The sequence below is a fragment of the Morone saxatilis genome, unplaced genomic scaffold (assembly GCF_004916995.1).
Source record: "Morone saxatilis isolate NCDOM2014 unplaced genomic scaffold, NCSU_SB_2.0 Contig23, whole genome shotgun sequence".
Classification (NCBI taxonomy): domain Eukaryota; kingdom Metazoa; phylum Chordata; class Actinopteri; family Moronidae; genus Morone; species Morone saxatilis.
In genome coordinates, this window is record NW_023339796.1 from 4,897,044 (window position 1) to 4,920,444 (window position 23,401).

The 23,401-nt window shown below is 38.5% G+C and overlaps 2 protein-coding genes across 6 annotated transcripts in view; one reads left to right on the top strand and one right to left on the bottom strand.

Annotated features, from left to right (window-relative positions):
• Positions 1-5,126: 5,126 nt before the first annotated feature.
• LOC118334689 (heterogeneous nuclear ribonucleoprotein C) lies at positions 5,127-13,038 on the bottom strand. Of its 5 annotated transcripts, none has more exons than XM_035670722.1 (9): positions 12,883-13,038; positions 10,877-10,985; positions 8,797-9,065; positions 7,985-8,057; positions 7,743-7,793; positions 7,328-7,497; positions 6,893-7,006; positions 6,512-6,675; positions 5,127-5,766 (listed from the first exon to the last, which is right to left on the bottom strand). In XM_035670722.1, exons 2-9 carry the CDS (start codon positions 10,879-10,881, stop codon positions 5,659-5,661), a joined length of 954 nt encoding a protein of 317 aa, XP_035526615.1. In that variant the 5' UTR covers positions 10,882-10,985; positions 12,883-13,038; the 3' UTR covers positions 5,127-5,658. The 5 variants fall into 5 exon arrangements, with proteins under 5 accessions (XP_035526615.1, XP_035526613.1, XP_035526614.1 ...); XM_035670720.1 differs by having other exon boundaries at positions 6,512-6,678; XM_035670721.1 differs by having other exon boundaries at positions 6,893-7,009.
• A 6,439-nt stretch (positions 13,039-19,477) lies between these two features.
• Positions 19,478-23,401, top strand: part of LOC118335207 (zinc finger protein GLIS1) — a 47,839-nt gene continuing 43,915 nt past the window's right edge. Inside the window, exon 1 of the mRNA XM_035671439.1 lies at positions 19,478-19,581. The gene's annotated coding sequence lies outside the window, so the exon portion shown is untranslated. The remainder of the gene's footprint in view (positions 19,582-23,401) is intronic.

Below are 23,401 nucleotides of genomic sequence, written 5' to 3' on the forward strand. Positions count from 1 at the left end.
ATGTAATGCTGTGTAAGGCAGAAATGTCCAGCCGTTCAGCCAACAAAATGTAAATACTTCAGATGAACGAGACAAGTTTTATGAGATGAAATGAGAGACACAAATATCATATCATACAACGCCCGTTGTTAACATATCCGAGCTTGCGTCAAAAGCAAATTGACTTGCTTTTTTTTAATACTTTTATTGACCTAGTTCACCACATAGACCTGCTAAATATGACCTGGTCATGTGACGTTTATTGACCTGATACGTTATTTATTGAGGCGATAAGGACCGCCTGAAGAAAAACTGAATATTTCTCTTCTAAAATACTGAATGCTGTACATAAGGAATAGATCATTGAGTCCTAACAGGTGCTATATGGCTGCCATGTTTTCACAGATGAGTAATAAACTGGTTTTATTACTTAATAATGCAACTAGTTGAGTTATAGTGGACCAGTAAAAGCTTGCTGGTAAGCTGAAATTCTTTTACAGCATTACAAAGATAAAAAAAATTAACATTTCATACATAAAAACTAAACCAAAACTAAAACATCACAAACTGTCATTAACTGTTGAACGAGGCAGTAAAGCTAACACACAACAAACAGGCAATATATTCTGCTGGATATCTGACTTTTCTGGATAATGTTGACCTATAATCACAGATACATTTGCACATTTATACTTATACAAGCACTTGTATGTAGCTTTAACACTTAACTAACTTAACAGTAGACTTGGCCATACAGAAAATTTGTTTTATCCAACTTACATTTACATTTTTATTGAGCTTGTAGTGTAATTATTTTAGTGATTATGCATGAATTATATATATATATATATATTTATTTTAATTTTTTTTAAATGGCAGAAATAACAAGTTAGTTACACCTTTTATTATATCATTTACTTCACCGCAGGTTTTAGTTTTTCATAAGTTTTAAAGTAATTAAAATTTTGCTCCAAGTGACTTTAAATCAAAATATTCTCCACAGTTTTTAAGATGAGCAAGTTGTCTGTCTATGAAACATACTGCGCGATGTGAAACTTTCCAGAATGTTAAAACTCGACATGAACGAACAAACAAGGAAGTACAAAAACAAAACAATGCACAATGGTGCCAAAAACATTCACAGGTGAATGAACAAGTAGAATTAGAAACTAATTGTCTCGACTATTTCATCACTTCTTCTTGATTTTCCAGCCCTAACAAAAGACACTGTGTATGACTGTGGAATTTGTTATTGTCTTCACTACGAGGAAGTCATCTCATCCTTTTACCACTAATTCTTTCCTCAGGGTAACACCATGCTTTTCATCTGCGCTCAAAACAGCTCAAACAACGGGTCATTCCTCTTCCGGACAATGCAGAGAAACAACTCCAACAATGAGCAGAGTGCCACGGAGAGGGTGAGGGGCCTCAAATCAGAAACATCTTGTCTTATTCTCTGCATAAATGTGTTATATGCTGTATATTTTACCTAAAGGTGACTTACTTTATGTCACATTCCCTTCCTAGACAGTGACAGAAATTCGAGGCATGGTGAACGGCAGCGTGATCAAGTGCGAGTTCAACGTCCCAAATGTGAACGCCACACAGACCAGAGCCAACAAAGATACCACCTTCTTCATCCTCCTCGGGACTGGAACATATGATGGAAGTAAGTACTCAACGCACACTGTACATAGCATATTGGTTAACAACATGATTCAAGATAAGATAGGACTTTATAGATCCCACACTGGGGAAATGTGCTTGTTACAGCAGTAACACAGAATAAAAAATGATGTAATTGCACAGCACAAAACTACACAGTAAATGGTATTTAAGGGAAATATAGGTTATATATAGGATATATAAAGAGCTACATAATTGCACAGTACAGGTATTTTCCCTTTAGAAACAGAATTTGTTGTTGATTTATTTTGAGAATACTGCATGTTATTACAAGTATAAATTTAATGTATTAACAAATCATCATAAATGGAAAATACATAAATATACACCAAATTACTGATAGAAATGCCAAGATAATTATTGATTTCACCCTTTATCCTGATATTATTCATTGTTTTTTATTCATAAAGTTATAAGAGATAGGTTTGTGCTATTACACTAAATGGGTACTTGATAATGACTGCCAAGCTCTTGTATATAACTTAGACACAGACCCAGTTAACTAACTTACAATACTTTCAGTTAAATATAGTAAATATTATGTACTAAAGCAAAAATGTATCAAAAAAACCTGAACACTTCAATGTTTCTGTCTAAAGTGAGCAGGGCTGACGAGCTACTATTAGCTCCCCTTAAAAAACAGACAAAATGAGTCTGGACAGCTGACTTTTTGAATAAAGTTACAAGTTTGAGCATTTAAAATTAACCTTAAACTGTGTACTTCATAATGACCTCCAAATTCTTCTGTATAACTTGACACTGACCCAGTTGACTGCTAATTATCATACTAGCAGCTAGCTAGCATAGTAGCTGGATAGAGCCTAGCAAGATATAGAAACTCTGATCAATGAATGTGAATTAAATGTAAAATAGTGTTTCAGACACTTAAATACAACTAAAACTTACTTTAACGCCTTTTTAAAACTCAACCCACTTTTGGGGATGGTTTGGCAAGATTAAAACAAACTATTTGCATTGAGATATTATCTTTACTTATGTAAATATAGCAAAAATACGAATACAGATAAACAGCGTACTTGTCTCCTCTTATAATGGTTCAGCTACTTTCGGTGCCTTCAACGTCACTCTGAACAAAGGCCCTCTGAACCTCGCCAACCCGACCAGCAATGTCGCCACCACAACCGCACCTACAACAACAGGATCAACGACATCAGGATCTGGAGCTGTCCACCCTCATGGTAAACAACACACACCACATTATATTATATACTTGCACACGACAGTAGGTCTTCAGATGCTCTACACCAGAGGGATACAGTGGCCTGATTTAACACGTGTAACACATGTCGTTGTGGTTTGGTATAACATTACATTTATATGAAACAATCCGACTACTATAAACAGACAAAATCAGGTCAATTGAAGCAAACTTGTGCAGAAGGATGTGTGATCACCTGTAAAAAAAACATTATAGTATATAGTTATATTCTATTTTACCAAGATGTGATTGTAAATTCATAGAGAAGATTCTGGAAAAAAGCAATGCAGTTTAGTACCTTTTATGGGAAAATGGACAGGAAGTGACCAAGAGAGCCTTTCAGTTAGCGCACAGCTCAAAATAGACAAAATATTCTCTCTTTATTTACTGTTCTGGAGCTTTCGATCACATCAGATGATCATCAGCAGATGGAGTTAAGGGAGAGAAACTGATGAAATGCAAGTAAAAGCTCCAGGTGGCAGCTACTGAATGGACATTTGGGGGGAGATGTTTTGTCGACTGCTGTTGCCAAGGTCAAGACTGAACTTCAAAACTCAATGTGGAAGTTGCCTTCAGTTAAACAGCAGTGTATTAACTAAAGTCTCAGTGTTTAAGAGGTGGGGAAATATGAAGAAGGTGACAATCAGGTTGAGCTTACTCCCTTTTTTACCTCACTGTTCATCCTGGTTCTCTTTATCAGCTGCAACATGACTGTTTTCTCTCTTAGTTCTGGTTCATTTGGTCAGAGATATTTGTCAATTTACGCCTCCACCCAGACACAGTGGATATAAGTGGAATTTTATCTGCGAAGATCAAACTATTCGCAAAATGAGGTTTTAAAAAAAAAAAAAGAAAAAACAGAAACAATGTCTGAAATACACCGAACAGATCCAATGAAAACAGTTAACATGTACATTCTCTGAGGATCATTCAGAGTACCAGCGACATTGTTAACATAAAGCGATGAAGCCATTGAGCTTTATTAGTGGAAAGTGGAGGCAGACTGATATCTGAGAAATCTGAACAAATAAAATAAAAGCTACCAACTGTAACAAAACCATCACTGCCCGGCTACCGTGTCACGAAAGAATAAACGTCTAATGAACAAACATCATCTGATAAACGCCCTTTGTGTCTCTGTCCCTGCCAGCTGTGCTGCTCCTGCTGAGTGTCCTCACACTGTCCTTCCTGCTGAGAGCCTGAAGGACTTAAAGGGAAGCTGCGGCCAGTCGGATACAATAAAAGATGACTGATGCGCAGTTTTCACACAAACTATGTATAAAATGTTTTTACTGAATTTATTTAGTCATTTAAAGTATATTTTGCACCGTGTACTTTTAGCTGAAAAGCTAAACCAATGAATGATATTCATGTTATTTGCAAAGACTTCTTGTGATTTTAGTTACTAAATAACTCTTGAATTTTCTGCACTATGGGGAAGAGTGGGTGTGATTCTAGTGTTTCACTTGCGTAAAACAAACTAGATCATCTGGCACCACAAGCCGTTTTGGCAAATTGACAGACTTCGGTGGAATGAGTTTGAGGTGTGTCTCTTGGCAGTAAACCTCACTGACCACAAACAGTCACATCCATGAAGGGGAAAATCAAACCAGGATGTTATGTTAATATTTATGTATGAATGTACTGTGACTAAGATATCTGTTGAAGGGAGAGTTCATCTAAAATAATAATAAAAGCTGAAACTATGTTCTACTTGTTTGTGTCGATGGATGTTTACAATGGACAGTGTTGGTTGTACTCCAGTGGTTCTTAAACTGTGGCGGATAGAGCTGCTGCGAGCGGAGCGTGGTAGAGGAACTACAGTCCCACAAACGGTCAGTTCAGCTGCCGATAGGCCAAATATTTACACGTTTAACTCCAGTTTTATTCCTCATTTTCTTTAGTGATGCAGGTCAGTCTCAGGTTCATTCCAAATAGGTGCTCAGTGTTTTAGTGACACTCTGGCTTAGCTCGCGTTCCATGCTCTCACCACAGCTTGTTTGTTTTTGCGGCATCTCTGGTGATTTGACTACTAATCTCGGTTTGCATAGGTGATCTGACTGAGGAAATAAAATACAAATAATTTTCAGGGAAAACTAATTTTAAATCCAGGATATTTGCACGACAGGGAAAAACCAACCAACCAACTGGTCACTTAATATTCAGCTTTTCCAGGATGCGGGAAATACCCCGATTTAGTTCTGCAATTTGTGGGGAAAAAAAACAAAAACAAAACACAGAATTGTTTTCCATTTTAATATTTTATTGCAATTTATTCCTTTACAGTTAAACTGAATAGTATAAAAAAAACTGACATTAACATACAGACACACAAGGTCAAAAACTCACCGATGAGGGAAAAACAAACACATTGAATCTAAAAACGGTCTTTTGTAGCTGGATTTTAGTCCTCGCGTTAAGACATGTCCGTCGAGCTGTCGTCTCTGAGAACATTAACAGTCCATGTTTCTGCCTTCTCCTGAAGACCAGTAACGACGCAGTAAAAACACAAACTGGAACCTACAGCTAGTTATTCCTGTTACAGTGATACTGAACAACTGGCCAAAATAAACCAAAAAAATTAAACGGCTTTCGGGACAATAGAACAACAGTGTCTGTGTGTGTGTGTGTGCACCATGCTTTTGTGTGTGTGTGTGTGTGTGTGTGTGTGTGTCCACTGGTTTGCTTTGTATCTACAATATGAGTGTTAAAACAGGAGTCCGAGTTCCTACTGGAAGCTGTGTGTACGCCGCATGCGCCGGTGTGGTCCGTGTCTACGAGTCCTCTTCACCGTTGACACTGTCGCCATCGTCGTCGTCGCCTTCCACATGCTCGCCTTCCTCCTCTTCATCTTCTTCATCCTCCCTCTCTTGACTCTTCACCTGCAGTTTTAAAAAGCAAGTTTGTATGAGCGAACGTGGTAAAATGTCATCGACAACGGTGGGTTGCAATGTAACTAACACTTTAAATATGCAGCGGTCAGACACGGTACGTCAGGCTTTACGTCAAAAGGTGTAAAAACAGATTACAATCATTTCTTGATTACTTTTTATTTTAATCATTTAATTTCTTTCAGCAAACACTTCTGTGTACTATGTTTTTGTTCCGTGTTCTTTTTAAATAATATCTGACTGTAGGTGTTTTGTGTGCATGTAAAGCACTTCGTAAACATGTTTTTGTACATGAACATTGTTTTGTTTTTTTTAAAGTGCTATACAAATAAAGTTAGTGTCAGTTTTAAAAATAAAAACAATCTTGATACAAACCCCTTATTTGTTTTTTTAAACAACTGCAACCAAGACAAACAGGGAGCAGATAATACAGTAGGAAAAATATTAACTAGTCATTTTTTCGGTCGTCTTATCCACAGATAAAAGCTGCAACAAGCTAATAAAGCAGATATATTAACCTTGCTAATTTGTCAGTTTAGCTATCGTTATTACAGTTTTGATTGGTTGATTAATTGATTAGCCTATCGCACATAAAAATGCTCATGTATATATTTTAGGACGATTGAGATGTATGAGTGAAAAACACGTGGGAACAGACGTATGAGGTTTTATAAATGTGACGAACGTGTGTGCATGTGGACAGATTTCTACACCTAAATATACAGTTCAGTCTCACCTCTTCCTCCTCCAGCAGGTCTCCTTCTTCTTCCTCATCGTCGTCATCCTCGTCCGAGTCGTTCATCTCCTGGCTCTCCCGGTCTCTCTTCATCCCATCATCCTTCTTGTTGCTTGGGTGCGGCGGTGAGGTCACCTCTCCTGGCTCCGTTTTTATACTCTTAGCTTCTGCCAAACAGGAACGCGTGTTCAGAAATCATCGCTCGTTATATTAAAACGCAGCTCATAAGAAGCACTCAGACGCTGTGGCTGTTTCTGTTCTGTTCTGTAGGCTTTAGTTTACAACCCATCTAGTCTTATTCTCCTCCTACAGATAAATAAAACCAACGGGTCAGACACAGACTCTCCACCCCCTAATAAAGCACACTGTGTTGCCCCCTACCGGACTTCTTGCTGTGGTCCTTCTCCATGCGCTCAAGGCTCTCCAGCAGGTCGTCCACTTTGCTTTTGATTTGGGTCAACTCCCGCTTGATGGTCTGCAGCTCGTCCACTTTCACTGCAGAGAAAGGGGAAGGAAACGAGTGTACTCAAGCCACTGACTTTTTCTTAAAGTATGAGGGAGACAAAGTGTTTATTGTCCACATCCAGACGCACAACTGTCCACTGAACGTACATTTTATTTGTGCGTAGGGCTGTGACGTTACAATTACACAATCAATTGACCCTCCCTAACTGCTGCCCCTTTGTGCTCTGCGCTCCAATAACAACTATTATTCATTTTTATCTCAAGTAGGAAGTTTTTGCAGCTACCCTCTAATTTCCAAAAAGCGACTGATAAAGCTTCAGATAATCTTGGAGCAGCAGCAGAGACTCTTACTTGTTCTGGACGAGGAAGTCCGCTGACTGCTCTTGGAGGAAGAGGAGAAGCTGCTCTTGGTTCGCCGGCTGCTTCCTCCGCTCAGGCTGACCCGCGGGCGCTTGGACGGGATCACGGCCCGCGACAAGGGGGGAGGGGGAGCGGGAACGCGGGACGGGTACGAGTACATTCTGGTATCGAACACAGACAAATAAAAACACAGAACATTAAACAAACTTGAGTACTCTGTCTTTCCAGTTTGTCACTTACACACAGAGCATTAACAAAACACCATTTGCATTTGTTTAGACACACTGCTGTAAAAAAAATAAACAGGAAGAAGTTCAGAACAAAGACCACAGAAACACGGATGAGTGACAGAAAAGGTTCATAGGTCTCTTTCAAACAAACAGACAACTGGAAACATTTTACTCACCTGTCGTAATAGTCTCTCTGAAAGTCGTAGTCGAGTTCAAATGAGGAACTGCTGTAGAGGAAGAAGAAGGAGAAGAGCCCGTGTGAGGAAATACATGCAAGGTCATGGTCAGCTTTAACATTTTTATTTACTTTTCTGGTTCAGTTCCTTTTTGCCGTTGTTTTTTCCTCTTCACCACATTCACTTGGGGCATCTTTCAGTGTAAAGAGTGTACAGCGGTAACAAGTATCACTGTGACTGACCTGTACATGTCTCCAGCTGAGCGTTTGGTGGTTTTTGACCGGTGAGGTTTGGGTTCTCCAGCCAGGTTGATGTCTGAGAAAAACAGAAGAGAATTTCAAATTTAGTCTCAATATTCATATTTTTAACAGTTTGACAATGATTTACCGTCTCCCTGCACTAAAATGTGTTTCTTATTGTCATTTCTCCTGGATCTTTGGCCTTCACTGTGCAGAATGATGCATGTGCAAAGTTTGACACTAGCAGGAAGAGATCCAACGATACAATCGACTCACGATTCGGCACAATTCACAATTTTCTTTAACAAAATGAGACTGAAGACAAATGACTGAAAGAGTTTTACTTCTTAAACAAAAATCTACAAAATAAAGTCTATCAAATGACTGAATAGTTTATTTCTGAGGTAGGGTATAAACAATGTACATGTCCTTTTCTTTGTAAGAGTGAAACTGAACTCTTGATACCACGATTGATATAGTGATTCATTTTTTAATCTCAATTTGATTTGCGAGATGTATATTTTTACATTCCTATTAGAGAAGTTGTTCTCACATTTATCTGCTGAAGGGGGAAACTTTTCTGATCGAGGGATTTGTTAATTTGACCACCGATGGTATTAAATATTATCAGTCGGAAGGAAAAAAGATTGTTTGGCAAACAACTATTAAACTTACACAATCGGTGATGAAGGACTTTGAATAATTGTGCCTTTACTTCAAGCTAATGAAGAACCAACTGTTCCAACTATAACCTACTTGAAAAGATAAGAAAAGCTTTTCTAAGAATGTTTCTCCCTCCCTCATTCCATCCTCACCAAGTACTTGTCCGACAATCATCCTCCCGTCCTCCCCGTTGACAGCAGCTCGGGCGTTCCTCTCATTGGCGAACTGAACGAAGGCGTAGCCCTTGTGGACAGAGCAGCCCACGATCTTGCCGTATTTGGAGAAGATGGCCTCCACGTCCCCCTTGGTGACCAGCAGGGTGTTGAGGTTGCCGATGAAGACCCGAGAGTTGAGGGAGCGTGGGTCGGTCCTGTTGGTGACGTTGCTGGCGGCCATGAGGGCAGAGGTGGTGGGTGAACGACTAGCAGAAAGACAGACACACACACAGAGTTAGTGGCACAATGAGTGACATTCACCGCTATGAACTACCCCTGCTGTCGCTGGGTCAGATACTGGAGAACCCACCCAGCTGTGGCGACTGAATCAGGACACGATCAACAGGCTTTCCTGGGAAATGAAAACGGCAACAAGGAGAAAACTGCGGCAGTTATGGGTTGACATGACGCCATTTACCCTGTTGGTATCAACAGTGGCAAACTTGGCCTAATTTTTTATGCTTTGATTTTAAATCTGCTCTAACTTGCATAAAATTTACAAGAAGCAAACGTAGCTGCATCATTTTATTCCCCTTTTGGTTCAGTGACCACCAGTTCCCTCACGGTCTAAAAATAATCATGAGTAATGGAAAAAAAACATAAAAGATCTAATTAATTTCTCATTTGGCAGCACATGCTCCGACCAACCAAGCAAATTAGGTGCAATTAGATTACAAATTACACAATGATCATCCACATTTGAGGCCAAACTCAAACTGACCAGACTTTATATGTGGGATCAAAATTACCTTTTGTGGCTGAATTAAGAATTTTACTCCCTAATAAAACAAAAAAGGCACATTGCTGCATTTACTAAGAACAAAACTATAACATATAAACCTTTAAAAAGACATTTTCTTTTACTGTTCCAGTATATTAAGTGTGCTGCAATTAGGTGACTACTAAAGAGTATTATACTGCAGCATATAAAATATAGTGAGATATGTACTGAGCTATTCAGGAGGTTTACCGTTAATCTTATTTAAGTGGGTTTCGGCAATCTACATTATATTCAAGACTTTGAACTGGACCATTAAAGCGCACTTAAGCCCCAATATGGGCCACACAGAACATAACAAAACCATAGTGAGAATAAGAAACCAGTGCAGTGACGACATCCCTGCTAAACCCCTTATACAGCATCTGCACCAACACAAATAACCACCACCAGTGTTTTCTGCAGCATGTTTACATGTCTGAGGATGGAGCAACGAAACGCATAGAGATGAATTTCTGAGCTGTATTTCAACTAACAAAAAATAAAAAATAAATAAAAAAAAGGTCTATGTGACAGCGGTTTATCCCCAAACCTACAAAGTATTTTCAGGACAGCAAGTCATTGTCCATCGACAGCTCAAGATAACCATCCTTCTTTTCCACCAGAGAGACACAAACGGGGACCTGTAACCACTTCAATGTTTTATTTTACAGGCCTTTTAAAAATGATATTCTCAACATAATGTGCCGGGAGGTCTAATTTCCCAAAGCTGTGAGGTAGAGCCTAATGTTTAGAGTTTGAGGTTTAGAGGTGAGCGACACTAAAAATAAAAAACCTCACATTACTTTAACTCAATATTCATTAAGACATTTTAGATTAGTATATTGGTGCCTGCATACGGTATTAAATAAAAAAAAAATGTGACTCTGGTGGTGAAGCAGATAAAAACAATTACTATTTCACTCAGCAAGAGCAGTTCAACACGTTCAGACAACTATTTAAGACCAGTAGAGGAAACCATTTAAGCTACACCACAATTATCTGAGCCAAAATGCTAAAGGTCATCTAGTCTCATATGACGACGTATTAACAGCGTGTGAGCAGCCCTTCTCTCAATATAGGACACCTTCATTGTGACGGACACAAGGGAGGATGCGAGCGCTGAGTGGAGCCCAGAGCTTTCTGTGAATTTGGAGATGGGAAGTGAGCTGATACAGCAAACATGAAGGAAAAAAAACAGTGGTGGCATCAACAGTAACGCCCCCTGGCTGACAGGGGGGTCGAACATTCATCACTCACTCCATAGCGTCTGTGTGCAGGGCTGTCGTCTGTCTGATGTTTGACACTGTGGGCTGGGATCAGTTTGGGCTGGTGTCTCGACCTTCACCTTCGCCCCTCGCGATTTATACTGAGGTGACAGAAAACACACCTCAGTCAAGCTGAGCAGGGTTATCTTGTACCAAGTCTTACCTGGTTGGAGTGTGTACAGAGAGTCAGGGACGAGGCAAACACACAAACAGAGTCCAACAAGTTCAATTTAACAAAAAATAAATAAAAGAAAAGGGGGTAGGGGGGAGCCTCTTTGAGAAAATCCCATTACAACGAACCACTTTGGGACTGCAGCCTCACCTTAATGCAGGATTTCAGTGCAACATCCAATTGCTTTTTACACATAAACGATGAGAAGTGAGAGAATACAGTACACAGAAACCTGGGACTAAACACACAACCATCACGTTCATATCCGTAACTGGACACGTAAGAGTGCACTGGGCGAGCCCCAGTTAGGTCACATGTGTTTATGTTTGTGTAGCCCTTATTAAACATGTACGTAGGAGCTCACAGGAGTTGGTATTGTATAAACAGCGCAGGTGAATGTCAGCAGAGCATCCACTTGATCTAACGAGGCTCAGTACGTAAAGAAACTGTAAAAAAATCCCTTAATGTTACTTTGCAAATCACGGGAACTCAATATTTTAATTGTTTAGACAAACTGAAAGCAAATGTTGATCACTGAAGGTGTCACATTTAAGATTATTAATTTATTTCACAGGTTCATTTCATGAGGTTTTGCCAGTCCGTAAGTTTAGTCACATGTATTTCACACTAACAATGGAGGAATATCAGTTTTTAAGTGACATATTTAACAAGTTAGGATCTACTGACGTGTAATAAATGATTAAATTAAAAATAAATGTAGAAGACGACAATAAAAAAGGTAAACAAGCTGAGTTTCACCACCTCAAAATGGAGGACAGCAGAAGATCTGTGGACAGGCTTTCACTATTAACACTCATTAATGGGATAAATGCTCAGATGCATTGTTATTTTTTAAACATAATCTTATAAAAACACTCTTTAGTGACCTGTAAAGTGTTTTGAATTTTAGTATTTCCCCCCCACATTAATTAAAACAGCTCAAGTGGAGGTTTATGTGTGTACCTGCGGCCTAGGAGTAAATGTGAGGACGTGAATTGAGTTTGATAACACATAAACAGCCATAATACTCTTTCAGATTCACAAACGTTTAATTAACAAACTGTGTATTTGTAACGTTATGTAACAAAAACTGTCCAAAGCTTCCCAAAATCAGGAAAATCTCTCTTCATCGTGGGGAGAAAAAAAAATACAAAATAAAAGAAAAACACCAGGAAAAATAAAAATAAAAATCTACTCCAGCATGAGCCAGAAAAAAAAACAAGTTTGCTGAATAAAATGCTTAATAAAAAAAATAAAAATACCTAAAAACCAGCCACAATACACCGACAGCGCCACCATCAGGCGATTAAGGTGAAACACAGGCCCTGCGCTAGCCACCGATTCTTAAAAAGGCACAAAAAGTACACCAGCAACCAGACCAGTTCTCCTCTGCTTGCAAAGAAACAAAAACCTGCAAAAATCTGATCAATTTGTAGTCGATAGTACGCGAATCGATCAGTGATCAGAGTGAATTCTGCATCTGTAAAAACCCCCACAAGGAGCTAACTAGCGGATCAGAGGAAAAGTCTTCACAATAAACGCTACAAAAACCACTTCTACACACTTGAGAGGGGGGAAAAAAGGGGGTGAAACTGTAGCTAAGATGCATCCAAAGCGTCGTGAATATAAAAACCACAACCAGCATTTGTTTTTTTTTGTTTTTTTTTTGAAGGAGGAGAAGGAGGAGTGAGAGTCTCCCGAGTTAGCTTAAGCTAGCTACCTCGTTACGTTCAGTCCAAAAAGCATCGCGGAGGGGGGGAAAAAACGTCCAAAAACAAAAGAAAAAGGAAGGAAAAATGAAAAATGTCTGGGGACAAAATACTCACCACGACCTGTACGAGTAAAATGTCTTGCTTTCTCGGTAAAATCTGTCAAACTGTTACTGTTAGGTCGTCCCTTTTTGAGCACAAGCGGTTCGCCCCGAAGAGCAGCGAGCTAGCTTTTCTTCTAGCCGCCGAGCTAACGTAACGAGATGGCGCAGTAAACCGGACGGAGGCGCTGGTTTTTGTATCGCGGGGCAGTCCGGGAGAGCGGGGTCAGCGACCGGTGTGTCAATTAGAGGGACGCTACGCCCCCGCGGTGTGACCTGATACTGAAAACGTGCTCACCTGTTGTTTTTGAAAAATCAAGGCCGTCCTGCCTCCAAAACGTCAAAAGCTACACATTTTATTGCTTTGATTTGTGTTTAATTTAGCTTTAAACTTTAATTTTGTAAACAAGTAAACGGAGATATGAGTGACACTTGTACATTATGTTAATATTAAGTTTTTTTTTATTTAATAGTTTTATTTTTATTGGCAATAAAGACAGAAAATGAATACAAGCGAATATTATAGTTTATTTCTCCTTTCACATATAGGATGTAGGATATTTAGAGAATTTATGCTAGATTAAATATATTATCACGACACAAACACTTAAAAGATATTTATTTATTTATTTGAAGATATTTGGCGCATTTGTTTGCTTATTTTGTGCACATTAACGCATTAAACAGCTGACACACTGTGCAGCTAATTAGCAATCAGCCTCATAAGCTGTGCAGCTGTGATTATTTATGAGTGAGCATTCAATTCCCTTCCACCTAAACAACTTATATCTTGTTTTTTGATAGTTTGACTCCAGAAAATGCCATTCGTGTGAATATTAGAGGAAAGAAACAAACACACACATTATATTTTCTGCATATTTAACTTATTTCCTGCTCAGATTCAATAATTGGGTTACAACATTGGTTATTTTTTAATTTTATGTCCCATTTCACTTCAGAAACGTTTGATAATTTTATACAAATCAATATTTGTAATTTAAATATTGTGCTTTTGGAAAGAGTTGAAGCAACAGTTTACATTGCCATATTCAGCCAGGAGGTGGCACTGCTGTTATGAAAATACATGAATGGTGATGCTGGTCCAGGTGTGTGTTCATAAACTGATCTACACAAAATCTCCCACACACAGTAATTTAAACCAGAATACAGGATTATGCCACATTTAGATTGTATGTCCTCAGTGCAGGACTGTTGGCGTTGTGTTTGGTTTGACAGCAGAGGAACTGAAAGATGTTTAAAACTCTCTCAAAGCACCCACATTGGTGCTTTCATTTACATTTTCCCACATTAAACGTCTTCACAGCAGCACCTCCCTCTCCTACTGAAGCCGTTAAAGTGGGACAATTTACACCTTTGTTATTACATTGAGTTTGATGAAACATAATCCTATTCATAGCTCTGTCTAATCAGCCAGAATAATTGAAAACACCTGTGTGTAGAGGTGTGCATGACCTTTAAAACACAATGCCTGCGTGCTCAGTCTTATCTCACACAAACCTCTCTTAGTTTTATTTTTATTTTTTTAAATATAAATCGGTGAATGCAGCCGTAAAAATTATTTCCAGGAAATAAGGAGAGAGAGAGAATAAGCAACACCTGTGCAAGCAGGTGGATGATGAAGAAGAAAGTCAGGTGATCTAGAGAAGCAGGAAACTCTCTGAGGACATCTAGTGTCCAGGTATGGTACAACAGGCCTTTTTTCACAGCTCACATTTTGACTTGTCATTTAATGAAAAATACAGGTGTGTTAACACAAATGGTGATTTTTGGTGGGCTTTAATATGTGTTGATGTGTCTGATATATGTGTGTATTTATATTCTAAAGTACATTACTGTTTATATGTTTACTTTTTGTCTACAGATCTAATTGTATTGTTAATTGCTCCCAGAGGATTATTATCCTGGTTGGGATGATTAACCACACAGAGATCTTATATGTGTGGTTTTAACCCGTTTTGACCTGACGAAGATCCATCTAGCATCAAAACGTCATTAATAAAATATTGTTTGTGGCAGTGAGTAAGAGTTGAATTAAGAGGATTACTTTAAAAATGTAATCCGATACAGTTACTAAATACCTGTTAAATAATGTTGTAAAGTATCACAATATTAAAGTTACGTATTTCTTTCTGTTACTTTTGGATTACCTCGACATCAAATATGTCCATAAAAACAAGAGAAAATAAACATTAGTAAGAAGTATTGTGTAATGTATTCTATAAAACAACAGAACAATTGGAAAAAAATGGAAACAATTAACATCAACATAACATTTTTATAGCATCAAAAATGTCCTCATGTGCTCATTTTTAAAGAAGAAAAAGATGTATTTTATTCCTGCTAAATAATCCCATTTTTTACAAAATGTAACAGTAATCTCAATATGTCCTTTTTTCTGTATCTGTAATGGATTACAGTTGACTCAGTTACATGTTATGTGTTACTCCCCAAGCCTGATAATGCCTCATAACACCTTACTGTAATGCAGTTGTAATATTATTTAATATTTAATTAATATTTTCTCCTGACCTCTTGTCACAGTTTGCACTCAATTATTTCATATTAATGTTATTTTTCAAGGCCTGAAGAAGTAAAAGTATTTCATAATAAGATTGCCAAGATTTGTGAAAAATAAAAAACTAGAGGTAATTTAACTTGTTATTGTGACCCCTCCCTGTACGTAGGCATTGTGTATGGGCCCCTTACCCACATCCACAACTATTCATTCTTTGTGGTCCCTCTTCACACGAGGACCCTGTATACTCAGTCCCCTTCCTCCAACACCCCTGGACCCCTCAGATTTACCTTGGATTTACCCCTACGCTAGGAACCACATTATTATGAAGTCAAAATGTCTGCAAATTTATATTGGACAACTTTTATTCACAAAAAGCTTCAGCTATATTATAAACACTGGACGGAGCCAATGTAAAATGTGGGAATCATTTTACTCTCCAAATACAAGATGAAACCTCGCAGCACTTCTGTGCTTAATAACAACCCGTGGAGGATATTCTCACTGCACCTAAGGCCTTTTTTCCATGGTGGACACTTTGGCGTATTACAGTAGTACAGGTGTAAATAATAAAATGAACAATGGCTGAGTTCCATTTAGCTGCTTCACAGTCCTCCTGTTGTACTGTACATGCTGGTTCACTGTCTACAGGTCACTAGAATAGAACAGAGGCATTGTTAATGTTATGAGTAAGACCTGTGCTTTCCCTGCTAAGTCAAATGTCTGCTTTGTAAAAAGGGGACTTTTAATATTTTTGAATGACTCTACTGCACCTGAGGAGGAAGAGAGACAGAAAAGAGAAACGATGGCAAGCAAAAGAGAACAATACCAGCTGTTCTCTGTGTCGAGTTAGCACATTAAAACCCCTACAATGTCCCAATTTTTCATGGAGAATATGTTCTTTTGTGAATTGTTTTCACCCATCTGGTTCTGTTTTGAGCCCCGTCCCAAAGGACTTGTTTACAGCTCTCTGCATCATCTCGGGAATCAGTAATACAACTCCGACTTGCAGTTTTACTGTGTAATCAGATATACAGATAAAAGCTTTCTCTGCTCGTTTGCCTCTTTTGTGTATTTATGTCAATCTTAACAGTGAGAAAAAAAAAGGAGGCCAGATGTTTGACAGGCTGTCACACAGTATGTTCAAGTTTTGATGTGATTGGTACAAACGTGGGAGAGACAGGGAGTGTTGTGAGGGTAATATTTAGCATAAATTTTGACCAAAGTATATATTCTACAAAACTGGCAATTACAGAGATCCCATAGAAAAAGACTGCCAGCCCAAAAGAAGCAGAATATGGTCAAGTATGAGGTCAATACTGAGCACCACAAACACACTGCAGAACATTACAGGAATACCACTGGAAATAAAAATACCATAAAGTGCAAGAGAACACATGTGAGCTCACTATTACGTACTACAGATGTTGTCAGTTGTTTCATAGGAATATTAGTAAACCATAGAAGAGAGGCATGCAATCCTTTACCCCGCATACAATTGGAGCAAATTGAGGTTGCTGAAGGACACTTCGACCTGCGGCCATTTGATTAATGGCTGACTCAGCTCTTCCAGCTGAGTTAGACAGTTGCTTTAACCGTAGACTGTATAGTTAAAAAAGGTTTTAACACAGGGAGCATAGGAAGGTTAGCTGTGGTGCCAATAAAAAGGTATCAAATATCAGGTAGATCTCTGTAAATAGATCACCTATAATGGGTTTCTATAAGGACACTAAAATGGTAATAGACTATAAAAAATACATCAGAGTGAGCTGCCTATTATAGACCCACAGTTATATTGGTATATCATTATTATTTCATTATCCTTCTAAAGCAATTAGTGACATCAATTCCAGCTCGTTTTAGTGAGCCAGATGATTTGGCTCAGCTCAGAGAGTCAATAGTTATTTCAGCTCCCAAATTACTCTTCATTTAATACCTCTTCTGGCTTTTATGATTTAGATCAAATTTAGCCAATAGCCAAATTTAGCAGTATTTTAACTTATGATTGGTATGTGTGGACAGATATCACTTAAACTATCGAATGTACTAAACCTTATAATTTCCAGACAACCATTTTTTAACATTATGTTTGGTATAAAAACCTTGACTAATGTAAAAACATCATATGTGTTGTCTCACCGTGCTTGTGTCTTTATATTTTATAACCACAGTGAAACATTTCTGCATTTTATTTAACAAAGTATGTTATAGGATCATTATTTATTTATTTATTTAAAAGAAAAAAGAAAAGAAATTGGTAGCAGCTCCAATTGTTAAAGGATCCAACTCCTTCCTTTGGGATATCACTCAGTGGGGTCTTTAATACTGTGGAAATAACTTACTATTTATCCAGAGTCCACATTACAATGTTAAAAAAATAATAATGATGATGTGTTTTTCTTATAGTTTCTTCACTTTGTGGTGCAGAATTATGTAAGTGCAATTGACAGTAAAAGTCTGTTTTAACATTCATAGGAACTTTTCTACATTCTCACCTCATACACGTCCGATGCGTACATACGATCAGGTTCTTGCAACACCACAACTAGTTTATAAGTAAATTGTGGTGAAATTACCCAAGTGCGATGTGGAAACCTGAAATCTCCAACACACTTAATGGACTTTCCATTGAAGAAGAAAACATCTTGCATCCAGCTGTTTAACTTTTGAAATGAAAAATATTTGCATATTCACAGATTCTTTGTCTAATGAGGGAGAAGACTTTTTTTTTCTGGAAAAAACTCATCAGACACAATCCGTTATTGCAGCAGAATATTTGATGTCTCATAACACAAACAAGAGGATCTTATATTAATAATTTACTAATGTTTTATGGAGAAGTTAGTTGTGAAGTCTCTCTTGCTGTCGAGTAATTAAAGACTTTATACACTTTCTAATAAGCTATCACACTGGCAGTTATAGTTAAAGTTAGTTATTAATAAAAGGTAATTAACCATAACATTCAGAAATGTTATTAAGAGTGCAAAATGCAAATAAGTCAACAGCAAAAGTTAGTGAGTCAACTATAATAGTAAATGTTGGTTGGTTAAAAATAAAAAGTTTTATAATCCTAGTCTGTGGTTGTGAATGTTAATAAGAACAGTTTTGATGCCCTGCAGCAGCCACCTTTCAGAAGGTCAGAGGTTAAACTGGAGGAGTTTACAGGAGGAACTAGAGAGCTAAAAGGACGAAGCAAGTGTAACACAGGAGTAGGGTAAACAGCAGACCCAACCTGGCAACCCAAGCGTTGTTTTTATTAATGGCTCATAACTGAACAGCATTAGTGGATTAACTGAATGTTTGAAGTTAAGTTGGAGAACCTGGATTTGATTTGGTTGTCTGAAGGTGAAATGTTGAGTTTGGCTCTTTAAGGGAGTTTTAGATTCACAGAAAATGCAGTTAAGACAGAGAGTACTGTATTATAACATAATTAAACATTTCATTCATGGAAATTGAACAGTATGAAATATTCTCTTTTTAAATTTGTGGAACTGAACATTATCAGTTATCATGTGGGCAATCTGGCTGTCCTGTGTCTTCTAAACCCATATTGGCTGGACAGCCAGGAAGGGTGCAGGGAACTTAAATCAATCAGTAAATGATTCATTAACCATTAAAATAGAATCAGAATAGAATATAATCAATTTTTACTGTCACATATACAGCCAGACACAGAACAACAACGTGCAGTGAACATATAACATACATGATTTTATGTTGACATATCATTAAAGTCAATAAAGGATTACTGTTCAATATAGTGACATCTTATAAACCCTTTAGAAAAGTTGACTTTCTGGAAAGTGGTAGCAAAAATATTATTGGAATATTAAGTTTAAACGCAAAGCCACAGGTGATAGTAACTTCAAAAAGTAACGAAAGAAAACACTTAAAAACTTATATAAATAATGAATAATATTCAGTTATTAGGCCACAACTAATGACCAGAGACACTTTCATTAAGTGAATTTAATTAGCTGAATCACATCTTCTGTTTATTAAAGCTTAAAAAAAAAGAAAAAAGGGAAAGGTGCCTGTGCGCGCGCGCAGCAGAGCAGCTGCAGACAGTGCGCTCGCGGCGCAGAGAGCTGCTGTGACAGTGGGAAGCACAATCCGCGTGCAGCCAGCGCGAGGCAAAGACCTACCAACAGGCTGTGAACGATGAGTGGACACAAAGCGGTAAGAACCAGATATCTCACCTCACTGTTTCTTTAATGTGCTTCTAAATGAGTGAAGAAGTTCTGTCACTGAGTCTAATAATGACCATGGAGACACCCGCACGTGATTTATTTATGTTTTATATGCACGCGCGTGGAAAACTCTTTAATGCGGGCTTTTAGTTCACTTAGATCATCTTAAAGTCTGCTTAAATGACTTCTTCTTTCCTCTCTCTTATGGCATTCAGCGTTATTGAGTGTGAAGAAGTTTTCACTGTGAGTGTTTCAGCTGTGTGTGAGCACTCACACTGACTCCAGCTGACACATGAACCATTGTTTGGTGGATGCAGGATGTGTAGAAATGCTTTACAACTCCTGTATATCTTGTCCAAACTTCATGATAAAGAGGAGCAGATAGAGCAAAACTCCACGCTGACAAGACATGTTATCATCAGGTCTAATTTTACCTCTGTATCATGGATTACACAAGAACTTGTTTTGATTGTGCAACAAGGATTTTTTGAGGAAGGCAATTAATAGATATGCTGCTTTAAGCTGTAGTAAACTCTTACTCAGATGGTTCTCCCTGTGATATTTTTCCTCCCTCTTTTTACTTATGGGACTCTTCCTTTCCACTCCTCTGCAGTCCACTGATTTATGTAATGTTGCTGGAATGAAAAGTGCTGCGCAGGGGGTGGAAATCTGGCTCTCTGAAAGTCAAACAGATGAGGGGGCTTGTTTTAATCATTAGTCTCATGGTATCACTGGCATGGAGCTTGTGCTGGGGAATCGTGGTTAGTACTCGCAGGCCTCGACCGGTGTTCCCATTGCACAGAGGTGTTCGAAACGAGTGCTGAATCACACTTCATTTTATCTTTTTTTTTCCCAACCTCATTTAATCTTATAAACGTGGCTGTTAAAGGGGTCATAAACACGATTTGTGCCGCTCTGTAAAGCACAGATTTTTGCCTTAATATACCTCAGGGGGAGGTTGATCAGGTTGTTGATCAATACCAGTGACTCAGCGATTATTTCACCAGATGCTCCGATTGTTTGTTCAAGTGCTCAGAAGGAGCATGGTGCTACGAGCAGGAGACAGGGACGAGCCAAGATTTGTTTCGCCCTAAAATATTTGTTTGCCCTGGCAGTGTATGTTCGCCTCGATTTCACACCAGGGGAAGAAAATAACAAAAGCATTTCAGTTTTTTAGCGGATTGTTTTACACTTCTGACTGTTCAAAATGTAAACAACGATTTCAAAATATTTAATCGGATTACGAGTGAAAGTATGAACCGCAAAACACGATCCGTTCATTCTCTGCAAGAAGGTTTGCGAGGTTATGTGTCGTATGTGAGTTATAGAGTCTCTTTGCCACTGTACGTATATAATGTGTAACACTCAACAAAAGGATGAGGTGAGGGCACGCTGCCAGGAAAAGCAAAGGGACACACACATTATGTTCTCGACCTTGGGATGAATGTGCTGAAGACTGTGTGATAAGCTCCATGGATCCTAATTTATTGGCCCTTCCCTCGCTGTCTGCGTCAAAGCTAGGGATTAACACTATGACCCATCACCTGCCTGTTCTTTTTTTAAATCTTTGCGGTGACACATGAAATTTGAGTAAAATACCAAAATATTAGAGTATGTTTCCGTACTTTGCTGAGGTGGAACAGTTGACGTGTTGATGGAAATTCTTCATTTTTCTCTGCTTTATTTCTGTCAGCATTTGTGGCTCCACTTAAAGGAACAATTGGACATTTTGGGAAACTTTTTGTTTGCTTTCTTGCTCAGAGGTCGATATGAAGATTGATACCGCTCCCATATCTGTCCAATAAATATAAAACTACAGAAGACTGGAAACTGCTGACGTGGCAACACTTTGAAACCTTTCCAATCAGCGCTTATTGTTGTTTGTTTAATCTGGAAACCAACAAAAAAATTTCAAACTGACAGTTTTTGGCGTTATAAAGGAATTACACGCTGTTACTGTATCTTGATGAACAACAGTTCATACGTCCACCACAACACTTGTGTTCAGCGTCTCAGCTGGTTGCCTGACAGTGTAGCTGTGAATGAATGACTAAAGCCAGCAAACAGTTAGCTTAGCATAAAGACTGGAAACAGAAGGAAACCGCTAGCTTGACTCTATTTAAAGTTAAAAAAAAACTGCCGTGCCTACAAATGTATTCATAAATGAACTTTCATGTGTTGCACTTTGAGCTTTTTGAAGCCAGTCTTAAGGTGAAGCTCAGCTAAGATAATCACCTCCTGGCTCAAGCTCACGGATGTATTAAAGGACCAGTGTGTAGGGATTAGTGACATCTAGTGGAGAGATTGCAAATTGCAACAAACTGAAACCCCATGGCTCAACCAAGCATGTAAGAAAAACTACGGTGGCAAAAGAGCCAGTGTTTGGTTTATCCGTTGTGGGCTAATGTAGCTATACAGTACACAGAGCACGTGCACCAGAAACTGGGTATTTCCAGTTTAGCCCTGAATGAATGGGGAACAGGGATTCTTCTAGACTTTCCAAATGTTATCCGACTGAATGGATCAAATGTGTGACAGTGAGACGGCCATTCATCAGTAATTGTGACGCTCCAAATAATATATCCACTGTTGTACAGCTGCGTCTTTCACAATGTATGTAATGCATCATGTGACGGACACCATAGCTGTCATTACGCGATTCGGCAACTATGTTAAAATTGGCTTCAAAGCCCGGCGCTCTCTCTGGGGACTTGAAGCAGAAAAAGATATAAAACTACCCAAATCTTCTACATATACGTCCAGGTTGTGTGGCCCATAGAGCGAGCGCACCAGAGACTTCCTGTTTAGCCCTCCACCAACTCGAATGTGGATTAAATTATTTAACAGCGTGGCTCTTCTATCCTTTCCAAATGTTATCGGACCCAATGGATCAATTTCTGGTTGTGAAACGAGTCATTTTGTGTTGTTACGCTCCAAAAAATTATATATCTACCTTTTTACAGCCACTTCTTTCACAATGGAACCTTATGGGAATAAAGTCTTTTGGGCCGCAGTGCATCACACGACGTTGTCATTACACGGTTTAGCCACTGTGTCAAATTGGCATCAGTGCCCTCTTTCCGGGGGGATTCCTATAGCGCAATGCTTCATGAACAGATATTACAGATCTGTCAATCTTCTCATCTAACTCTTGACAAGAAACATCAAACTATTCTAACTCTTGACAAGAAACATCAAACTATGACTTCAGCCAGAAACCTTCCAAACTAAAAAAAACAACACAAATGGCAGCAAATAAAAAACACCACATGTAGAAGAAACAAATGGATGTAGGGAAAAGTTGGACCCAGAAGAGTTACTGGATCTCTTTATGTAATCTAGTTACACCCTCTTTATACTGTTTGCATTAATGGAAACACCTGTTGAGCCAAACCTTCGTTTGTTGACTTTTTTGGAAATGTGATTCACATTTGAACAATTTTTTGGAACTTATTACTGCAATTCCCTCCGGTGGCCAACAGAGGTCATTTAAAGTCATAGCTGACTTACCAGTATCCCTTTAATACTGGTGTTTACATTACGTAGAACAAGATGACCTAATGTATTTAATGAAGGGGTTCAAAGTCACAGAGAGACTCTGATCATATGGGATGTATTAGTGTTAGGCAAGAAACTCATTTGCTTTCTCTTGCACAAATATTTGTTACCGTGTCTTTTAAAAAAAACAGCCTGCAGTCTGAATTTGTCACATCCGATCTCATGCTAGTTTCAACTGCTGTTTTATGACTGCGGTGCCTGTGTTCATAGCATGCTGATGAAATGGTTCGTCACTTGTTTTTCTCAGCTGC